At 40.2% G+C, this 19414-nt stretch overlaps 1 protein-coding gene across 5 annotated transcripts in view; it reads left to right on the forward strand.

Moving 5' to 3' along the window:
- Stil (STIL, centriolar assembly protein) overlaps nucleotides 1–19414 on the forward strand; it is a 52896-nt gene that overhangs the window by 5769 nt on the left and 27713 nt on the right. For 4 of the 5 annotated variants that reach the window (XM_063287731.1, NM_001399206.1, XM_039111180.2 and 1 more), the window contains 5 exons: nucleotides 14356–14468; nucleotides 14741–14928; nucleotides 16864–17111; nucleotides 17660–17743; nucleotides 18450–18536. In XM_063287731.1, coding sequence (XP_063143801.1) covers nucleotides 14356–14468; nucleotides 14741–14928; nucleotides 16864–17111; nucleotides 17660–17743; nucleotides 18450–18536 — 720 coding nt within the window. Of the gene's footprint in view, nucleotides 1–12076; nucleotides 12136–14355; nucleotides 14469–14740; nucleotides 14929–16863; nucleotides 17112–17659; nucleotides 17744–18449; nucleotides 18537–19414 lie in introns of all 5 variants that reach the window. The other variant, XM_039111182.2, reaches the window with a different exon arrangement.

Genomic DNA, 19414 nt, shown 5'->3' on the forward strand with positions numbered 1-19414 from the left:
GACTGTGAACTATAAAGTAGGCAATTCTACATTTTATCTAAATACAAACTATAGTTATATAAAAATGACCTTCTGACTATATTCATAAGGTATTTGTAAACATCAGTGAACTTAAATGTTTACAAGCAATCTCAAGTATTTCAGGAAAACTATGCTCAACCTGTTCATTTTTTTTTTAAACTTTCTCACTTAAAGTTTGTATCAGGTAAAAATTCCATCTGTTTATTAGATCTTCCTTATGCTTTTGAGAAATAATCTTAATTTCACAGGTAAATATTTCACATATCTATGGTTCTAAGTAGGGTAGAAATATCTCCTGTACTTCAGCATGGTATCTGTGTGGAACCTTGAGAAGACAGAACAGAGATGGAATCCATCAAGTTAGAAGGCGAACAAGACTGCAGTTCTGTGTAGGGTCTTTTCAAAGAAGTTTATAGACTTAAAGTAATGATAATCAATTGCTGTTGTCTCAGGACTTACTTGCTAAAAGGAGTATTCTGCAGAGGATAGATATACTGCAGAGAGCCAAGTCAGTCTGTAAGGTACTTACCTGTAACCAGATATTGGCCATAGTGACTTTAAGGTACTCTTAACTGGAGTCAGACTGTCTGAGCCCTCAACTCTAGAGCCTACCAATTCTTACTTAAACAGCTTCAATAAAGTAGTCAAAAACCAGTTCCCTTACTTATAAAATAAACGGAAAACTGCCATGAGAGGGCTAGTTATGTACGTACATACATACATACATACATACATACGTGTGTGTGTGTGTGTGTGTGTGTGTGTGTGTGTGTGTGTGTGTGTGTAGCCCCTAGAGTGTTTCATGTACTTCTACATGCTAAGCAAACACTCTGCTACAGGGGCAACATGATCCTTTGCTGGTACTTTGAAAATTTTCCAGGTAAGATCTTACTACATAGCTCTGGGTAGCCTGAAATTCACTATGCAGACCAGACTAGCCTTAATCTCACAGACATCTGCCCATCTCTGGGTGCGTTGTTTTTTGTTTTGTTTTGTTTTTTTTGTTGTTGTTGTTTTTTTGTTGTTGTTGTTGTTTGTTTGTTTTTTAATTTTTTATTATATATTTCTTTACTTATATTTCAAATGTTATTCCCCTTCCCAGTTTCCTATCCATAAGCCCCTATTCCCTCTCCTCCCCCTCCCTCATAGGGCAATATCACCCTTATTGCCCTCCCCCATATTCCCCTGCACTGGAGGTTCAACCTTGGCAAGACCAAGGGATTCCCCTTCCACTGGTGCCCCAACAAGGTTATTCTCTGCTACATATGCAGTTGGAGCCCTGGGTCAGTCCATGTATAGTCTTTCAGTAGTGGTTTAGTCCCTGGAAGCTCTGGTTAGTTGGCACTGTTGTTTTTATGGGTTTGCAAGCTACTTCAACTCTTTCAATCCTTCTTCTAATTACCCCCAAGGAGGTCCTATTCTGACTTGGGTGGTTTGCTGCCAGCATTGACCTCTGTATTGGACATACTCTGGATGTGTCTCTCCGGAGAGATCTATATCCGGTCCATTTTAGCATGCATTTTTTAGCTTCATCAATCTTATCTAGTTTTGGTGGCTGCATATATATATATGGACCACATGTGGGGCAGGCTCTGAATGGCTGTTCCTTGAGTCTCTGCTCTAAACTTTGCTTCCATATCCCCTCCTATGAATATTCCCCCCCCACCCCTTTTTTTTTCTTTATTAACGTGAGTATTTCTTATTTTCTTATTTTTTTTTTTTTTTATTAACTTGAGTATTTCTTATATACATTTCGAGTGTTATTCCCTTTCCCGGTTTCCGGGCAAACATCCCCCTACCCCCTCCCCTTCCTTATGGGTGTTCCCCTCCCAACCCTCCCCCCATTGCCGCCCTCCCCCCATAGACTAGTTCACTGGGGGTTCAGTCTTAGCAGGACCCAGGGCTTCCCCTTCCACTGGTGCTCTTACTAGGATATTCATTGCTACCTATGGGGTCAGAGTCCAGGGTCAGTCCATGTATAGTCTTTAAGTAGTGGCTTAGTCCCTGGAAGCTCTGGTTGCTTGGCATTGTTGTACTTTTGGGGTCTCGAGCCCCTTCAAGCTCTTCCAGTTCTTTCTCTGATTCCTTCAATAGGGGACCTATTCTCAGTTCAGTGGTTTGCTGCTGGCATTCACCTCTGTATTTGCTGTATTCTGGCTGTGTCTCTCAGGAGCGATCTACATCCGGCTCCTGTCGGTCTGCACTTCTTTGCTTCATCCATCTTGTCTAATTGGGTGGCTGTATATGTATGGGCCACATCTGGGGCAGGCTCTGAATGGGTGTTCCTTCAGTCTCTGTTTTAATCTTTGCCTCTCCCTTCCCTGCCAAGGGTATTCTTTTTCCTCATTTAAAGAAGGAGTGAAGCATTCACCTTTTGATCATCCATCTTGAGTTTCGTTTGTTCTAGGGATCTAGGGTAATTCAAGCATTTGGGCTAATAGCCACTTATCAATGAGTGCATACCATGTATGTCTTTCTGTGATTGGGTTAGCTCACTCAGGATGATATTTTCCAGTTCCAACCATTTGCCTATGAATTTCATAAACTCGTTGTTTTTGATAGCTGAGTAATATTCCATTGTGTAGATGTACCACATTTTCTGTATCCATTCCTCTGTTGAAGGGCATCTGGGTTCTTTCCATTTTCTGGCTATTATAAATAAGGCTGCGATGAACATAGTGGAGCACGTGTCTCTTTTATATGTTGAGGCATCTTTTGGGTATATGCCCAAGAGAGGTATAGCTGGATCATCAGGCAGTTCAATGTCCAATTTTCTGAGGAACCTCCAGACTGATTTCCAGAATGGTTTTACCAGTTTGCAATCCCACCAACAATGGAGGAGTGTTCCTCTTTCTCCACATCCTCGCCAGCATTTGCTGTCACCTGAGTTTTTGATCTTAGCCAATCGCACTAGTGTGAAGTGAAATCTCAGGGTTGTTTTGATTTGCATTTCCCTTATGACTAAAGATGTTGAACATTTCTTTAGGTGTTTCTCAGCCATTCGGCATTCCTCAGCTGTGAATTCTTTGTTTAGCTCTGAACCCCATTTTTTAATAGGGTTATTTGTTTCCCTGCGGTCTAACTTCTTGAGTTCTTTGTATATTTTGGATATAAGGCCTCTATCTGTTGTAGGATTGGTAAAGATCTTTTCCCAATCTGTTGGTTGCCGTTTTGTCCTAACCACAGTGTCCTTTGCCTTACAGAAGCTTTGCAGTTTTATGAGATCCCATTTGTCGATTCTTGATCTTAGAGCATAAGCCATTGGTGTTTTGTTCAGGAAATTTTTTCCAGTGCCCAGGTGTTCCAGATGCTTCCCTAGTTTTTCTTCTATTAGTTTGAGTGTGTCTGGTTTGATGTGGAGGTCCTTGATCCACTTGGACTTAAGCTTTGTACAGGGTGATAAGCATGGATCGATCTGCATTCTTCTACATGTTGCCCTCCAGTTGAACCAGCACCATTTGCTGAAAATGCTATCTTTTTTCCATTGGATGGTTTTGGCTCCTTTGTCAAAAATCAAGTGACCATAGGTGTGTGGGTTCATTTCTGGGTCTTCAATTCTATTCCATTGGTCTATCTGTCTGTCTCTGTACCAATACCATGCAGTTTTTATCACTATTGCTCTGTAATACTGCTTGAGTTCAGGGATAGTGATTCCCCCTGAAGTCCTTTTATTGTGGAGGATAGCTTTAGCTATCCTGCGTTTTTTGTTATTCCAGATGAATTTGCAAATTGTTCTGTCTAACTCTTTGAAGAATTGGATTGGTATTTTGATGGGGATTGCATTGAATCTGTAGATTGCTTTTGGTAAAATGGCCATTTTTACTATATTAATCCTGCCAATCCATGAGCATGGAAGATCTTTCCATCTTCTGAGGTCTTCATTTCTTTCCTCAGTGTCTTGAAGTTCTTATTGTACAGATCTTTTACTTGCTTGGTTAAAGTCACACCGAGGTACTTTATATTATTTGGGTCTATTATGAAGGGTGTCGTTTCCCTAATTTCTTTCTCGGCTTGTTTCTCTTTTGTATAGAGGAAGGCAACTGATTCATTTGAGTTAATTTTATACCCAGCCACTTTGCTGAAATTGTTTATCAGCTTTAGTAGTTCTCTGGTGGAACTTTTGGGATCACTTAAATATACTATCATGTCATCTGCAAATAGTGATATTTTGACCTCTTCTTTTCTGATCTGTATCCCTTTGATCTCCTTTTGTTGTCTGATTGCTCTGGCTAGAAGTTCAAGAACTATATTGAATAAATAGGGAGAGAGTGGGCAGCCTTGTCTAGTCCCTGATTTTAGTGGGATTGCTTCAAGTTTCTCTCCATTTAGTTTAATGTTAGCAACTGGTTTGCTGTATATGGCTTTTACTATGTTTAGGTATGGGCCTTGAATTCCTATTCTTTCCAGGACTTTTATCATGAAGGGGTGTTGAATTTTGTCAAATTCTTTCTCAGCATCTAATGAAATGATCATGTGGTTCTGTTCTTTCAGTTTGTTTATATAATGGATCACGTTGATGGTTTTCCGTATATTAAACCATCCCTGCATGCCTGGGATGAAGCCTACTTGATCATGGTGGATGATTGTTTTGATGTGCTCTTGAATTCGGTTTGCCAGAATTTTATTGAGTATTTTTGCGTCGATATTCAGAAGGGAAATTGGTCTGAAGTTCTCTTTCTTTGTTGTGTCTTTGTGTGGTTTAGGTATAAGAGTAATTGTGGCTTCGTAGAAGGAATTCGGTAGGGCTCCATCTGTTTCAATTTTGTGGAATAGTTTGGATAATATTGGTATGAGGTCTTCTATGAAGGTTTGATAGAATTCTGCACTAAACCCGTCTGGACCTGGGCTCTTTTTGGTTGGGAGTCCTTTAATGACTGCTTCTATTTCCTTAGGAGTTATGGGGTTGTTTAACTGGTTTATCTGTTCCTGATTTAACTTCGATACCTGGTATCTGTCTAGGAAATTGTCCATTTCCTGAAGATTTTCAAATTTTGTTGAATATAGGTTTTTATAGTAAGATCTGATGATTTTTTGAATTTCCTCCGAATCTGTAGTTATGTCTCCCTTTTCATTTCTGATTTTGTTAATTTGGACACACTCTCTGTGTCCTCTCGTTAGTCTGGCTAAGGGTTTATCTATCTTGTTGATTTTCTCAAAGAACCAACTTTTGGTTCTGTTGATTCTTTCTATGGTCCTTTTTGTTTCTACTTGGTTGATTTCAGCTCTGAGTTTGATTATTTCCTGCCTTCTACTCCTCCTGGGTGTATTTGCTTCTTTTTGTTCTAGAGCTTTTAGGTGTGCTGTCAAGCTGCTGACATATGCTCTTTCCTGTTTCTTTCTGCAGGCACTCAGCGCTATGAGTTTTCCTCTTAGCACAGCTTTCATTGTGTCCCATAAGTTTGAGTATGTTGTATCTTCATTTTCATTAAATTCTAAAAAGTTTTTAATTTCTTTCTTTATTTCTTCCTTGACCAGGTTATCATTGAGTAGAGCATTGTTCAATTTCCACGTATATGTGGGCATTCTTCCCTTATTGTTATTGAAGACCAGTTTTAGGCCGTGGTGGTCCGATAGCACGCATGGGATTATTTCTATCTTTCTGTACCTGTTGAGGCCCGTTTTTTGACCAATTATATGGTCAATTTTGGAGAAAGTACCATGAGGAGCTGAGAAGAAGGTATATCCTTTTGCTTTAGGATAGAATGTTCTATAAATATCCGTTAAGTCCATTTGGCTCATGACTTCTCTTAGTCTGTCGACATCACTGTTTAATTTCTGTTTCCATGATCTGTCCATTGATGAGAGTGGGGTGTTGAAATCTCCCACTATTATTGTGTGAGGTGCAATGTGTGTTTTGAGCTTTAGTAAGGTTTCTTTTACGTATGTAGGTGCCCTTGTATTTGGGGCATAGATATTTCGGATTGAGAGTTCATCTTGGTGGATTTTTCCTTTGATGAATATGAAGTGTCCTTCCTTATCTTTTTTGATGACTTTTAGTTGGAAATTGATTTTATTTGATATTAGAATGGCTACTCCAGCTTGCTTCTTCTGACCATTTGCTTGGAAAGTTGTTTTCCAGCCTTTCACTCTGAGGTAGTGTCTGTCTTTGTCTCTCAGGTGTGTTTCCTGTAGGCAGCAGAATGCAGGGTCCTCGTTGCGTATCCAGTTTGTTAATCTATGTCTTTTTATTGGGGAGTTGAGGCCATTGATATTGAGAGATATTAAGGAATAGTGATTATTGTTTCCCTTTATATTCATATTTGGATGTGAGGTTATGTTTGTGTGCTTTCATTCTCTTTGTTTTGTTGCCAAGACGATTAGTTTCTTGCTTCTTCTAGGGTATAGCTTGCCTCCTTATGTTGGGCTTTACCATTTATTATCCTTTGTAGTGCTGGATTTGTAGAAGGATATTGTGTAAATTTGGTTTTCTCATGGAATATCTTGGTTTCTCCATCAATGTTAATTGAGAGTTTTGCTGGATACAGTAACCTGGGCTGGCATTTGTGTTCTCTTAGGGTCTGTATGACATCAGTCCAGGATCTTCTGGCCTTCATAGTTTCTGGCGAGAAGTCTGGTGTGATTCTGATAGGTCTGCCTTTATATGTTACTTGACCTTTTTCCCTTACTGCTTTTAATAGTCTTTCTTTATTTTGTGCGTTTGGTGTTTTGACAAATTATGTGACGGGAGGTGTTTCTTTTCTGGTCCAATCTATTTGGAATTCTGTAGGCTTCTTGTATGTCTATGGGTATCTCTTTTTTTAGGTTAGGGAAGTTTTCTTCTATGATTTTGTTGAAGATATTTACTGGTCCTTTGAGCTGGGAGTCTTCACTCTCTTCTATACCTATTATCCTTAGGTTTGATCTTCTCATTGAGTCCTGGATTTCCTGTATGTTTTGGACCAGTAGCTTTTTCTGCTTTACATTATCTTTGACAGTTGAGTCAATGATTTCTATGGAATCTTCTGCTCCTGAGATTCTCTCTTCCATCTCTTGTATTCTGTTGGTGAAGCTTGTATCTACAGCTCCTTGTCTCTTCTTTTGGTTTTCTATATCCAGGGTTGTTTCCATGTGTTCTTTCTTGATTGCTTCTATTTCCATTTTTAATTCCTTCAACTGTTTGATTGTGTTTTCCTGGAATTCTTTCAGGGATTTTTGCGATTCCTCTCTGTAGGCTTCTACTTGTTTATTAATGTTTTCCTGTGTTTCCCTAAGTGTGTTCATGTCTTTCTTGAAGTCCTCCAGCATCATGATCAAATATGATTTTGAAACTAGATCTTGCTTTTCTGGTGTGTTTGGATATTCCATGTTTGTTTTGGTGGGAGAATTGGGCTCCGATGATGGCATGTAGTCTTGGTTTCTGTTGCTTGGGTTCCTGCGCTTGCCTCTCGCCATCAGATTATCTCTAGTGTTACTTTGTTCTGCTATTTCTGACAGTGGCTAGACTGTCCTATAAGCCTGTGTGTCAGGAGTGCTGTAGACCTGTTTTCCTCTCTTTCAGTCAGTTATGGGGACAGAGTGATCTGCTTTCGGGCGTGTAGTTTTTCCTCTCTACAGGTCTTCAGCTGTTCCTGTGGGCCTGTGTCTTGAGTTCACCAGGCAGCTTTCTTGCAGCAGAAAATTTGGTCTTACCTGTGGTCCCGAGGCTCAAGTTCGCTCGTGGGGTGCTGCCCAGGGGCTCTCTGCAGCGGCAGCAACCAGGAAGACCTGTGCCGCCCCTTCCGGGAGCTTCAGTGCACCAGGGTTCCAGATGGTCTTTGGCTTTTTCCTCTGGCGTCCGAGATGTGTGTGCAGGGAGCAGTCTCTTCTGGTTTCCCAGGCTTGTTTGCCTCTCTGAAGGTTTAGCTCTCCCTCCCACGGGATTTGGGTGGAGAGAACTGTTTATCCGGTCTGTTTCTTTCAGGTTCTGGCGGTGTCTCAGGCAGGTGTCCTGCCGCTCCTGGGCCCTCCCCCACGGGAGCCCAGAGGCCTTATACAGTTTCCTCTTGGGCCAGGGATGTGGGCAGGGGTGAGCAGTGTTGGTGGTCTCTTCCGCTCTGCAGCCTCAGGAGTGCCCACCTGACCAGGCGGTTGGGTCTCTCTCTCACCGGGTCTGGGAGCCGAGAGCTGCTGCGGGCCGGGATCCGCGGGTGTGGGACTTCCGGTAAACACAAACGTGCCCGGTCCTAGAGAAATTCTGCTTCCGTGTGTCCCAAGCTCACCAGGCAGCTTTCTTGCAGCAGAAAATTTGGTCTTACCTGTGGTCCCGAGGCTCAGGTTCGCTCGTGGGGTGCTGCCCAGGGGCTCTCTGCAGCGGCAGCAACCAGCTCTTATTTACATTTCGATTGTTATTCCCTTTCCCAGTTTCTGGGCCAACATTGCCCTAACCCATCCCCCTCCCCTATGGCTGGTTCATTCGAATTTTGATCATGGGTGTTTCCCTCCCCACCCTCCCCCATTACTGCCCTCCCCCCAACAATCACGTTCACTGTGGGGTTCAGTCTTAGCAGGACCATGGGCTTCCCCTTCCACTGGTGTTCTTACTAGGCTATTCATTGATACCTATGAGGTTGGAGCCCAGGGTCAGTCCATGTATAGTCTTTAGGTAGTGGCTTAGTTCCTGGAAGCTCTGGTTTCTTGGCATTGTTGTTCATATGGGGTCTCGAGCCCCTTCAAGCTCTTCCAGACCTTTCTCTGATTCCTTCAACGGGGGTCCCTTTCTCAGTTCAGTGGCTTGCTCCTGGCATTCGTCTATGTATTTGCTGTATTCTGGCTGTTTCTCTCAGGAGACATCTACATCCGGTTCCTGTCGGCCTACACTTCTTTGCTTCATCCATCTTGTCTAATTGGGTGGCTGTATATGTATCAGTCACATGGGGGTCAGGCTCTGAATGGGTGTTCCTTCTGCCTCTGTTTTAATCTTTGCCTCCATATTCCCTGCCAAGGGTATTCTTGTTCCCCTTTTAAAGAAGGAGTGAAGCATTCACATTTTGATCATCCGTCTTGAGTTTCGTTTGTTCTAGGCATCTAGGGTAATTCAAGCATTTGGGCTAATAGCCACTTATCAATGAGTGCATACCATGTGTGTTTTTCTGTGATTGGGTTAGCTTACTCAGGATGATATTTTCCAGTTCCAACCATTTGCCTACGAATTTCATAAACTCGTTGTTTTTGATAGCTGAGTAATATTCCATTGTGTAGATGTACCACATTTTCTGTATCCGTTCCCCTGTTGAAGGGCATCTGGGTTCTTTCCAGCTTCTGGCTATTATAAATAAGGCTGTTATGAACATAGCGGAGCACGTGTCTTTTTTATATGTTGGGACATCTTTTGGGTATATGCCCAAGAGAGGTATAGCTGGATCCTCAGGCCGTTCAGTCTCCAATTTTCTGAGGAACCTCCAGACTGATTTCCAGAATGGTTGTACCAGTCTGCAATCTCACCAACAATGGAGGAGTGTTCCTCTTTCTCCACATCCTCGCCAGCATTTGCTGTCACCTGAGTTTTTGATCTTAGCCATTCTCACTGGTGTGAGGTGAAATCTCAGGGTTGTTTTGATTTGCATTTCCCTTATGACTAAAGGTGTTGAACATTTCTTTAGGTGTCTCTCAGCCATTCGGCATTCCTCAGCTGGGAATTCTTTTTTTTTTTTTTTTCTTTTTTTCTTTTTTTCTTTTTCCGGAGCTGGGGACCGAACCCAGGGCCTTGCGCTCTACCACTGAGCTAAATCCCCAACCCCTCAGCTGTGAATACTTTGTTTAGCTCTGAACCCCATTTTTTAATAGGGTTATTTGTCTCCCTCCGGTCTAACTTCTTGAGTTCTTTGTATATTTTGGATATAAGGCCTCTATCTGTTGTAGGATTAGTAAAGATCTTTTCCCAATCTGTTGGTTGCCGTTTTGTCCTAACCACAGTGTCCCTTGCCTTACAGAAGCTTTGCAGTTTTATGAGATCCCATTTGTCGATTCTTGATCTTAGAGCATAAGCCATTGGTGTTTTGTTCAGGAAATTTTTTCCAGTGCCCATGTGTTCGAGATGCTGCCCTAGTTTTTCTTCTATTAGTTTGAGTGTATCTGGTTTGATGTGGAGGTCCTTGATCCACTTGGACTTAAGCCTTGTACAGGATGATAAGCATGGATCGATCTGCATTCTTCTACATATTGACCTCCAGTTGAACCAGCACCATTTCCTGAAAATGCTATCTTTTTTCCATTTGATGCTTTTGGCTCCTTTGTCAAAAATCAAGTGCCCATAGGTGTGTGGGTTCATTTCTGGGTCTTCAATTCTGTTCCATTGGTCTATCTGTCTGTCTCTGTACCAATACCATGCAGTTTTTATCACTATTGCTCTGTAATACTGCTTGAGTTCAGGGATAGTGATTCTCCCAGAAGTCCTTTTATTGTTGAGGATAGTTTTAGCTATCCTGGGTTTTTTGTTATTCCAGATGAATTTGCAAATTGTTCTGTCTAACTCTTTGAAGAATTGGATTGGTATTTTGATGGGAATTGCATTGAATCTGTAGACCCCTTTTGGTAAAATGGACAATTTTACTATATTAATCCTGCCAATCCATGAGCATGGGAGATCTTTCCATCTTCTGAGGTCTTCTTCAATTTCTTTCTTCAGAGGCTTGAAGTTCTTATTGTACAAATCTTTTACTTGCTTGGTTAAAGTCACACCGAGGTACTTTATATTATTTGGGTCTATTATGAAGGGTGTCCTTTCCCTAATTTCTTTCTTGGCTTGTTTCTCTTTTGTGTAGAGGAAGGCTACTGATTTATTTGAGTTAATTTTATACCCAGCCACTTTGCTGAAGTTGTTTATCAGGTTTAGTAGTTCTCTGGTGGAACTTTTGGGATCACTTAAATATACTATCATATCATCTGCAAATAGTGATATTTTGACTTCTTTTCCAATATGTATCCCCTTGATCTCCTTTTGTTGTCTGATTGCTCTGGCTAGAACTTCAAGAACTATATTGAATAAGTAGGGAGAGAGTGGGCAGCCTTGTCTAGTCCCTGATTTTAGTGGGATTGCTTCAAGTTTCTCTCCATTTAGTTTAATGTTAGCAACTGGTTTGTTGTATATGGCTTTTACTATGTTTAGGTCTGGGCCTTGAATTCCTATTCTTTCCAGGACTTTAATCATGAAGGGGTGTTGAATTTTGTCAAATGCTTTCTCAGTATCTAATGAAATGATCATGTGGTTTTGTTCTTTCAGTTTGTTTATATAATGGATCACGTTGATGGTTTTCCGTATATTAAACCATCCCTGCATGCCTGGGATGAAGCCTACTTGATCATGGTGGATGATTGTTTTGATGTGCTCTTGGATTCAGTTTGCCAGAATTTTATTGAATATTTTTGTGTTCATATTCATAAGGGAAATTGGTCTGAAGTTCTCTTTCTTTGTTGGGTCTTTGTGTGGTTTAGGTATAAGAGTAATTGTGCCTTCATAGAAGGAATTCGGTAGCGCTACAACTGTTTCAATTTTGTGGAATAGTTTTTGGATAGTATTGGTATGAGGTCTTCTAAGAAGGTCTGATAGAATTCTGCACTAAACCCGTCTGAACCTGGACTCTTTTTGGTTGGGAGACCTTTAATGACTGCTTCTATTTCCTTAGGAGTTATAGGGTTGTTTAAAAAATGGTTTATCTGTTCCTGATCTAACTTCGGTACCTGGTATCTGTCTAGGAAATTGTCCATTTCCTGCAGATTTTCAAGTTTTGTTGAATATAGGGTTTTATAGTAGGATCTGATGGTTTTTTTAATTTCCTCTGAATCTGTAGTTATGTCTCCCTTTTCATTTCTGATTTTGTTAATTTGGACGCACTCTCTGTGTCCTCTCGTTAGTCTGGCTAAGGGTTTATCTATCTTGTTGATTTTCTCAAAGAACCAACTTTTGGTTCTGTTGATTCTTTCTATGGTCCTTTTTGTTTCTACTTGGTTGATTTCAGCTCTGAGTTTGATTATTTCCTGCCTTCTACTCCTCCTGGGTGTATTTGCTTCTTTTTGTTCTAGAGCTTTTAGGTGTGCTGTCAAGCTGCTGATATATGCTCTTTCCTGTTTCTTTCTGCAGGCACTCAGAGCTATGAGTTTTCCTCTTAGCACAGCTTTCACTGTGTCCCATACGTTTGGGTATGTTGTACCTTTATTTTCATTAAATTCTAAGAAGTCTTTAATTTCTTTATTTCTTCCTTGACCAGGTTATCATTGAGTAGAACATTGTTCAACTTCCATGTATATGTGGGCATTCTTCCCTTATTGTTACTGAAGCCAGCTTTAGCCCATGGTGGTCTGATAGGACACATGGGATTATTTCTATCTTTCTGTATCTGTTGAGGCCTGTTTTATGACCAATTATATGGTCAGTTTTGGAGAAAATACCACGATGTGCTGAGAAGAATGTATATCCTTTTGCTTTGGGATAGAATATTCTATAAATATCTGTTAAGTCCATTTGGTTCATGACTTCTCTTAGTCTGTCTATGTCTCTGTTTAATTTCTGTTTTTATGATCTGTCCATTGATGAGAGTGGGGTGTTGAAATCTCCTACTATTATTGTGTGAGGTGCAATGTGTGCTTTGAGCTTTCGTAAGGTTTCTTTTACGTATGTAGGTGCCCTTGTGTTTGGAGCATAGATATTTAGGATTGAGAGTTCATCTTGGTAGATTTTTCCTCTGATGAATAGGAAGTGTCCTTCCTTATCTTTTTTGATGACTTTCAGTTGAAAATTGACTTTATTCGATATTAGAATGGCTACTCCAGCTTGCTTCTTCCAACCATTTGCTTGGAAAGGTGTTTTCCAGCCTTTCACTCTGAGGTAGTGTCTGTCTTTGTCTCTGAGGTGTGTTTCCTGTAGGCAGCAGAATGCAAGGTCCTCATTGCGTATCCAGTTTGTTAATCTATGTCTTTTTATTGGGGAATTGAGTTCATTGATATTAAGAGATATGAGGGAATAGTGATTATGGCTTCCTGTTATATTCATATTTGGATGTGAGGTTATGTTTGTGTGCTTTTCTTCTCTTTGTTTTGTTGCCAAGACGATTAGTTTCGTGCTTTTTCTAGGGTATAGCTTGCCTCCTTATGTTGGGATTTACCATTTATTATCCTTTGTAGTGCTGGATTTGTAGAAGGATATTGTGTAAATTTGGTTTTGTCTTGGAATATCTTGGTTTCTCCAACTATGTTAATTGAGAGTTTTGTAGGATACAGTAACCTGGGATGGCATTTTTGTTCTCTTAGGGTCTGTATGATATCTGTCTAGGATCTTCTGACTTTCATAGTCTCTGGCGAGAAGTCTGGTGTGATTCTGATAGGTATGCCTTTATATGTTACTTTACCCTTACTGCTTTTAATATTCTTTCTTTATTTTGTGCATTTGGTGTTTTGACTATTATGTGATGGTTGGAGTCTCTTTTCTGGTCCAATCTATTTGGAGTTCTGTAGGCTTCTTGTATGCCTATGGGCATCTCTTTCTTTAGGTTAGGTAAGTTTTCTTCTATGATTTTGTTGAAGATATTTACTGGTACTTTGAGCTGGGAGACTTCACTTTCTTCTATACCTATTATCCTTAAGTTTGATTTTCTCATTGAGTCCTGGATTTCCTGTATGTTTTGGACCAGTAGCTTTTTCCATTTTACATCATCTTTGACAGTTGTGTCGATGATTTCTATGGAATCTTCTGCTCCTGAGATTCTCTCTTCCATCTCTTATATTCTGTTGGTGATGCTCGTATCTATGGCTCCTTGTCTCTTCCTTTGGTTTTCTATATCCAGGGCTGTTTCCCTGTGTTCTTTCTTCATTGCTTCTATTTCCATTTTTAATTCCTTCAACTGTTTGATTGTGTTTTCCTGGAATTCTTTCAGGGATTTTTGTGATTCCTCTCTATAGGCTTCTACTTGTTTATTTATGTTTTCCTGCGTTCCTCTAAAGGAGTTCATGCCGTCATGACTAGCTTTTTTGTTTAAAATATATTTATATATGTTTTGTATTCAAGAGTGCTTGTATCAGACATAATATTATGGAAAGAAATGAATGTAACTATTTTTGTTAAAATTATTTACAGAAACATATCAGCCTTTCTGTTGATCAGTCTGTATTCTGGCCCAGGTTAGGCAAGAACCTGGGGGACCATTTGTACCTTTTTTGTCAGCTCGTGGCCAGTCTGGTTTCCAGGTGACCTTGTCTACCTTTTGCATTGTATAGGATTTCTTGCCTAGGGATCTCCAATGATAGTCTTTGTACATTTTGTAAATTTTAGTCAGTCCTTTATGGAAGGTTTTTGTTTAATGTGGACATTTCCTAGTGTGGACATCAGGTCTACCACATTCATAAAAGAATTTTCTTATTTTTCAGAAAGCCAAAGCTTACGGTAACTGAAAAGGCCATCCGCCTGGCTTACCGTCATGCTAAGCAGAGCAAAAAAAATGTGCCGTGCTTCCTACTTGGCTCTCTCACAGTGGATGAAGGTAATATAATGGCTGTTACAGAATATACACTTGTTTCAGCCAGCTATTGCATGCTCTTTTGCTAATTTCTTTGCTGTACATCATCATGAGTGTAAACGTAAATAAAAGTACCCATTACAGAATTCATGGTGCAGTCACCAGGTAGACTATATAAGCTATCGTTTTCTTAATGTAAGATTTTAGTATGATAAAAATATTTTGCTGGAATGTAGTTCTGCTTGCTTATGTTTTTAATTAGCATGCTATATAATAGAAATATTTTTGTCCTGCAGACGAAGAAGGGGTGACCTTGACCATAGATCGCTTTGATCCTGGTAGAGAAACCCGTGAATGCTTAGAAAGAACTCCTACTGCTGCTCTTCCTGGAGATTTTTTGATCCCCTGCAAAGTTCATACTCAAGGACTTTGTTCAAGAGATACGAAAGTTCATAATGCAGATGACTTCAGTTCAGCTTTAAAGGTGAAATTTATTGATAACGTTCTTTTTTATAATAGTTTTTAGTTTTTGAAATTCTGACAATTGCATCATTTCCTCCTGTCCTCCCTCCAGCCCCTCTCATGTATATCATCCCCACTTGTTCTCACACTTATAGCCAATCCAAAGCTGTTGTAGGGATACGCACACACATAAGTTCAGCCTACTCCGTGTAATGTCACCTTAGCACCTACTGCTTCATATTGGGTAACCAATTAATGTACAGTTCCCTAGGGAAGACTGTCTGACACTCTCAACCTTTCCCAGTTGCCCATAGCTCTTTGTGTAAGGTTGAGACCTCATAAAATTTCTCCCTGCCATGTTAGCATGTCTGTGGGTGTTGTCACCTTTTGGGACTTATTTAGGCAGCCACATTAATAAGACTTCATTTATGCAGCCTCTCTGACATTTCTGTAGAAACAGTCTCACATGAAATGTCCTATTTTCTGGCTCTTAACAACTTTTCTGTTCAGCAGTGATTCCCAAGCCTCAGGCGCAGGAGTTATGTTTTAGGTGTTCCAGTTGGGACTTAATCTGTCTGCATTTTGATCAGTTGTGGTTTTCTATAATGATCTCCTTCTGTTACAAAGAGAAGTTTCTTTGATAAGGTGTAAGAGTACATGCAACTGTGTATAGAGGATAAATATTTAGAAAGTACTTAGTTTAGAAATTATGCAGTTCAGTAAACTTGCAGTTGAAGGTTTTCCAAAACCCATGTCTTTTCTAGCCCTGGGCATTTGGCCAGGTTTGTAGTACCAGGCATGAGTTCCCTCTTGAGTGAGCCTGAAGTCCTTCCAGTTAGAGAGCTGTTCGGTACACCAAGATGTGTGCGCTGCTACTGCGCCCTTAGGGTTACTGTGCCATGCTTGTCCTTGTGGTTCCTAGGTGGCATACCTGGGTAGGACTGTTTGCTTGCCTTCCTTGGAAGTTTGCATGGCACCTTGTGGTGCTGTGAAAACTAGTCCTTAGGTAGGATGCTTTGGGTCAGATCCAACTCGGGTCCTCAGAGTCCTGAGTCTGAAGTGTAGATGACATTTTTAATTATATATGAGAATCATAGTGTGTGTGGCTTATAGTATTTTGATAAATCATACAGATTTGAGAATTATTTGTAATGATGTGTGATTGAGTCATTGTGGACTCAAAAATCAAAGATACTGTGGTTTCTTGAGGCTAGAGATGGGTAGTATTCCAGAAGATGAAGCAGTGGGACCAAGGCAGGAAAGAAAGTTGAGGCAGTGCTTAGGGTTGCTAATGGTCTATAGACTTTCCCGAAGGGCAATTAGACTGCAGTATTAATTTAGTCAAATTGTAGAGAGCTTTATTGGATGAAGACATTTCTGAAAAGAAGCAGTTCTGTCAGATCTGATGAAGCTGCTCACTGAAGTCAGAGAATGATTGACTAGGTCGGATGTATATTAGATGGGGTGTGTGTGTGTGTGTGTGTGTGTGTGTGTGTGTGTGTGTGTGTGTACACAAATGTACACGCAGTGGTAACTATCAGAATAAAAAGGGCGCAAGAGATATGGCTAAATATGGAAGAAGAGCTACCCCAATTTGGATAATGAGAAAGGAACCACAAAGGAGTGAGATTCCCTACAGCTGAGCCATAATTGCGTTCCAGACCCCACCACCCCGATGTGGTGAAACTTATTGGGATGATAATTGCCCAGCATGAGTTTAAAGAGCTACTAGGACCTTTAAGTTGGAAATTTATGATGAAGCTGAGGACTCGCTTTGATTAAATTATTCATATAATCTTTGATCATGTGGAAGAAATGAGAATTGAAATGTTGTGAATTAGAATTAATTTTGTTAATGTAAAATATCACAGAGGTATATGTAGCAATGTTAAATGAACTTTAAAGATATGAATGCATTTCAGAGTTGTAAAATATTTCTACACTACTGATCCCTCAGGCTTTACAGCACCATGTGTGCAGCAAAGACCTCTTGGACTGTGGGAAGCTGCTTTCCTTACGAGCCCAAATCACCCCCAGGGAGAGTTTGGGCGGTGTGGATCTTAATTTGCAGTGGACAGCAGTGACTCTAGCAAATCCTTTCAAGTGTATACCTGTGAAGCCCATCCCCATTATTCCTACAGCACTGGCAAGAAACTTAAGTAGTAGTCTGAATATTTCTCAAGTTCAGGGAACCTGTAAGCACGGGTAAGTAACAGATCCATTAGTCTAAGCCTATAAATATTGATTGATTTAATATATTTTTCAATAATACTAATTACTGTAGTCAGTTTACCTGTATAGAGATCCATGTCCTTTTAGGGAAATGGGTTTTGTGTTTTGTTTTTGTACTTTTTGGCGGTGGTCGGAAGAATGTTGTGTGTAGCAGATTAGTTACCCTTCCCATAATGCAGTCTCTTCCACTGAAACGTCACATTTGCCTATCAAGTTACCTGGGCACGTGCGCTTCTAGTAATAGGACATTCACTTTGTCAGTAGCATAATTGGTTCTGACGTTGTCCTCTCTAGTACTAACACTATTTACAAGTAATCCGTAAGTAAAGTTGAGTATGTAACCCTAAATGACTATTTTAATAGGTTAAGACATTGTACATGCTGTCTTTGGGGCCTCTTTTTCATCCACTAACTAAAATAGAGTTTTACTTGCATAAAATTGAGTTTCAAGACTCAGTTTGCATTTTGGGGGTTGAAAGCACGTACTTAAAATTATTCTTACTTAAGTTTCTTCTGTTTAGATATATTACTATGGATGAAACACGCAAATTGTTACTTTTGTTGGAATCAGATCCCAAGGTTTATTCTCTACCATTAGTGGGAATGTAAGTATTATCCTGCTTAAGAAAACCTTCAGCTTGTTTTTTGAGGCTGAATTTCTCAAGGTAGCCCTTGCTGTCCTGGACCTGGCACTGTAGACCAGGTTGGCCCCAAACTCAGATCTGCCTGCCTCTGCCTCCTAAGTGCTGGGACTAAAGGCATGTGCCACCACCTGGCAATCGTGGGCATTTTCTTGTAAGGTGTCTCTATATTTTGGGAGAGATATATATGCTTTTTAACCTTTAAATATTCCTAGTTTTAGGCCACAAACTTTTGTCTCCTCGGATTTTGTTCCTTTCCATTCCATGCTGATTTATTCTGATATCTGTTTTTCCCTCCATAAACCATTTTCCTCTCCCACATCCAAATGAAAGAGAATAAATACCATGTACATCTCTTTATTTGTGGATGCGATATATTTATGTTGCTATAGATATCGATGTAGTCTGCCTCTGAATTGGCAATGTGATTTTTTATTTGTCAAGTTTTTAATGTACTGCTATTGAGCATCAAGGACCAGTCTTGGGAAGGATGTGATCCAAAGTGTGTTCATTTTTAAATGACTGTAGTGGTTTTCCTTTTTATTTTGAGGTAAGGTCTCCCTGTGTAGCCGCTGCTACCCTAGAATTTGCCTCAACCTCCAGCAGTTGGGACTATAGGCGCATGCCACCATACTTGACTGATGATGTATTTTCTGTCCGTTTCCTTTAGCTGGCTGTCTGGAATTATACATATCTATAGCCCTCAGGTATGGGCTTGCTGCTTGAGATACATGTTCAGTTCTTCTATTCAGGAAAGGCAAGTGATATTTTATTCTATAGCATTTGTGTTTGATTGCTTCTGGTTATAGTGTATTGGCTTCGGTTAAAATTCTTACACTGATTTAATCTTTTTTTTTTTTTTTTGGAGCTGGGGACTGAACCCAGGGCCTTGCGCTTCCTAGATTTAATCTTTTATAATACATAATAGGTGTGCACTTTTAAGGAAAATAAACCTCATATTAAATGAGACTAAGTAGTAAGAAGGTAAGCTTTTTTTTTTCCTGGAGCTGGGGACTGAACCCAGGGCCTTGCGCTTGCTAGGCAAGCGCTCTACCACTGAGCTAAATCCCCAACCCCAAGTAAAAGGTAAGCTTTTAACTATCATGAGTAGGCATAGGATGTATTAACTTCAGAGGCACTGAGTGAAAGACCACAGAGTAAGGATGCCGGTATGACTGTACAGAAAGACAGAGGCAGGATGTTAGCTCAAGATAGATGAATGGGAAGTCTTTGCTTATTCTTCTGTTTTTTGAGACAGGGTCTTAATTTGTAGCCAGGAGAGATTTGAACTCACTGTGTGGCCCAGATTGACTTTGAACTCAAGGGAATCTCACTGTCCTAGCCTCTTTAAGTATTAGAACCTTTGCTGATCTGATAAAGGAAGCACGCTCTTTTCCAGGATTTATGACATTTCCATTTCTGGGTGTTGATTTTGCTATTGTCTCTGTATGATGCTTCTTTCTCATATTAATTTATAAAGTCATACATTTCCCTCCTCTCTCTCTCTCCCTATTTCTCTCTGCACATATAAATACTTGGAACGAAACTTTCTCCCTTGGATTGTCATTTCCTTTAATTTTTAGTTAATGGTCTTTTTTCCAGACTATTTTCTTTTTCCTGATGGTGCTGGGTCTC

Source organism: Rattus norvegicus, chromosome 5 (assembly GCF_036323735.1).
Source record: "Rattus norvegicus strain BN/NHsdMcwi chromosome 5, GRCr8, whole genome shotgun sequence".
Classification (NCBI taxonomy): domain Eukaryota; kingdom Metazoa; phylum Chordata; class Mammalia; order Rodentia; family Muridae; genus Rattus; species Rattus norvegicus.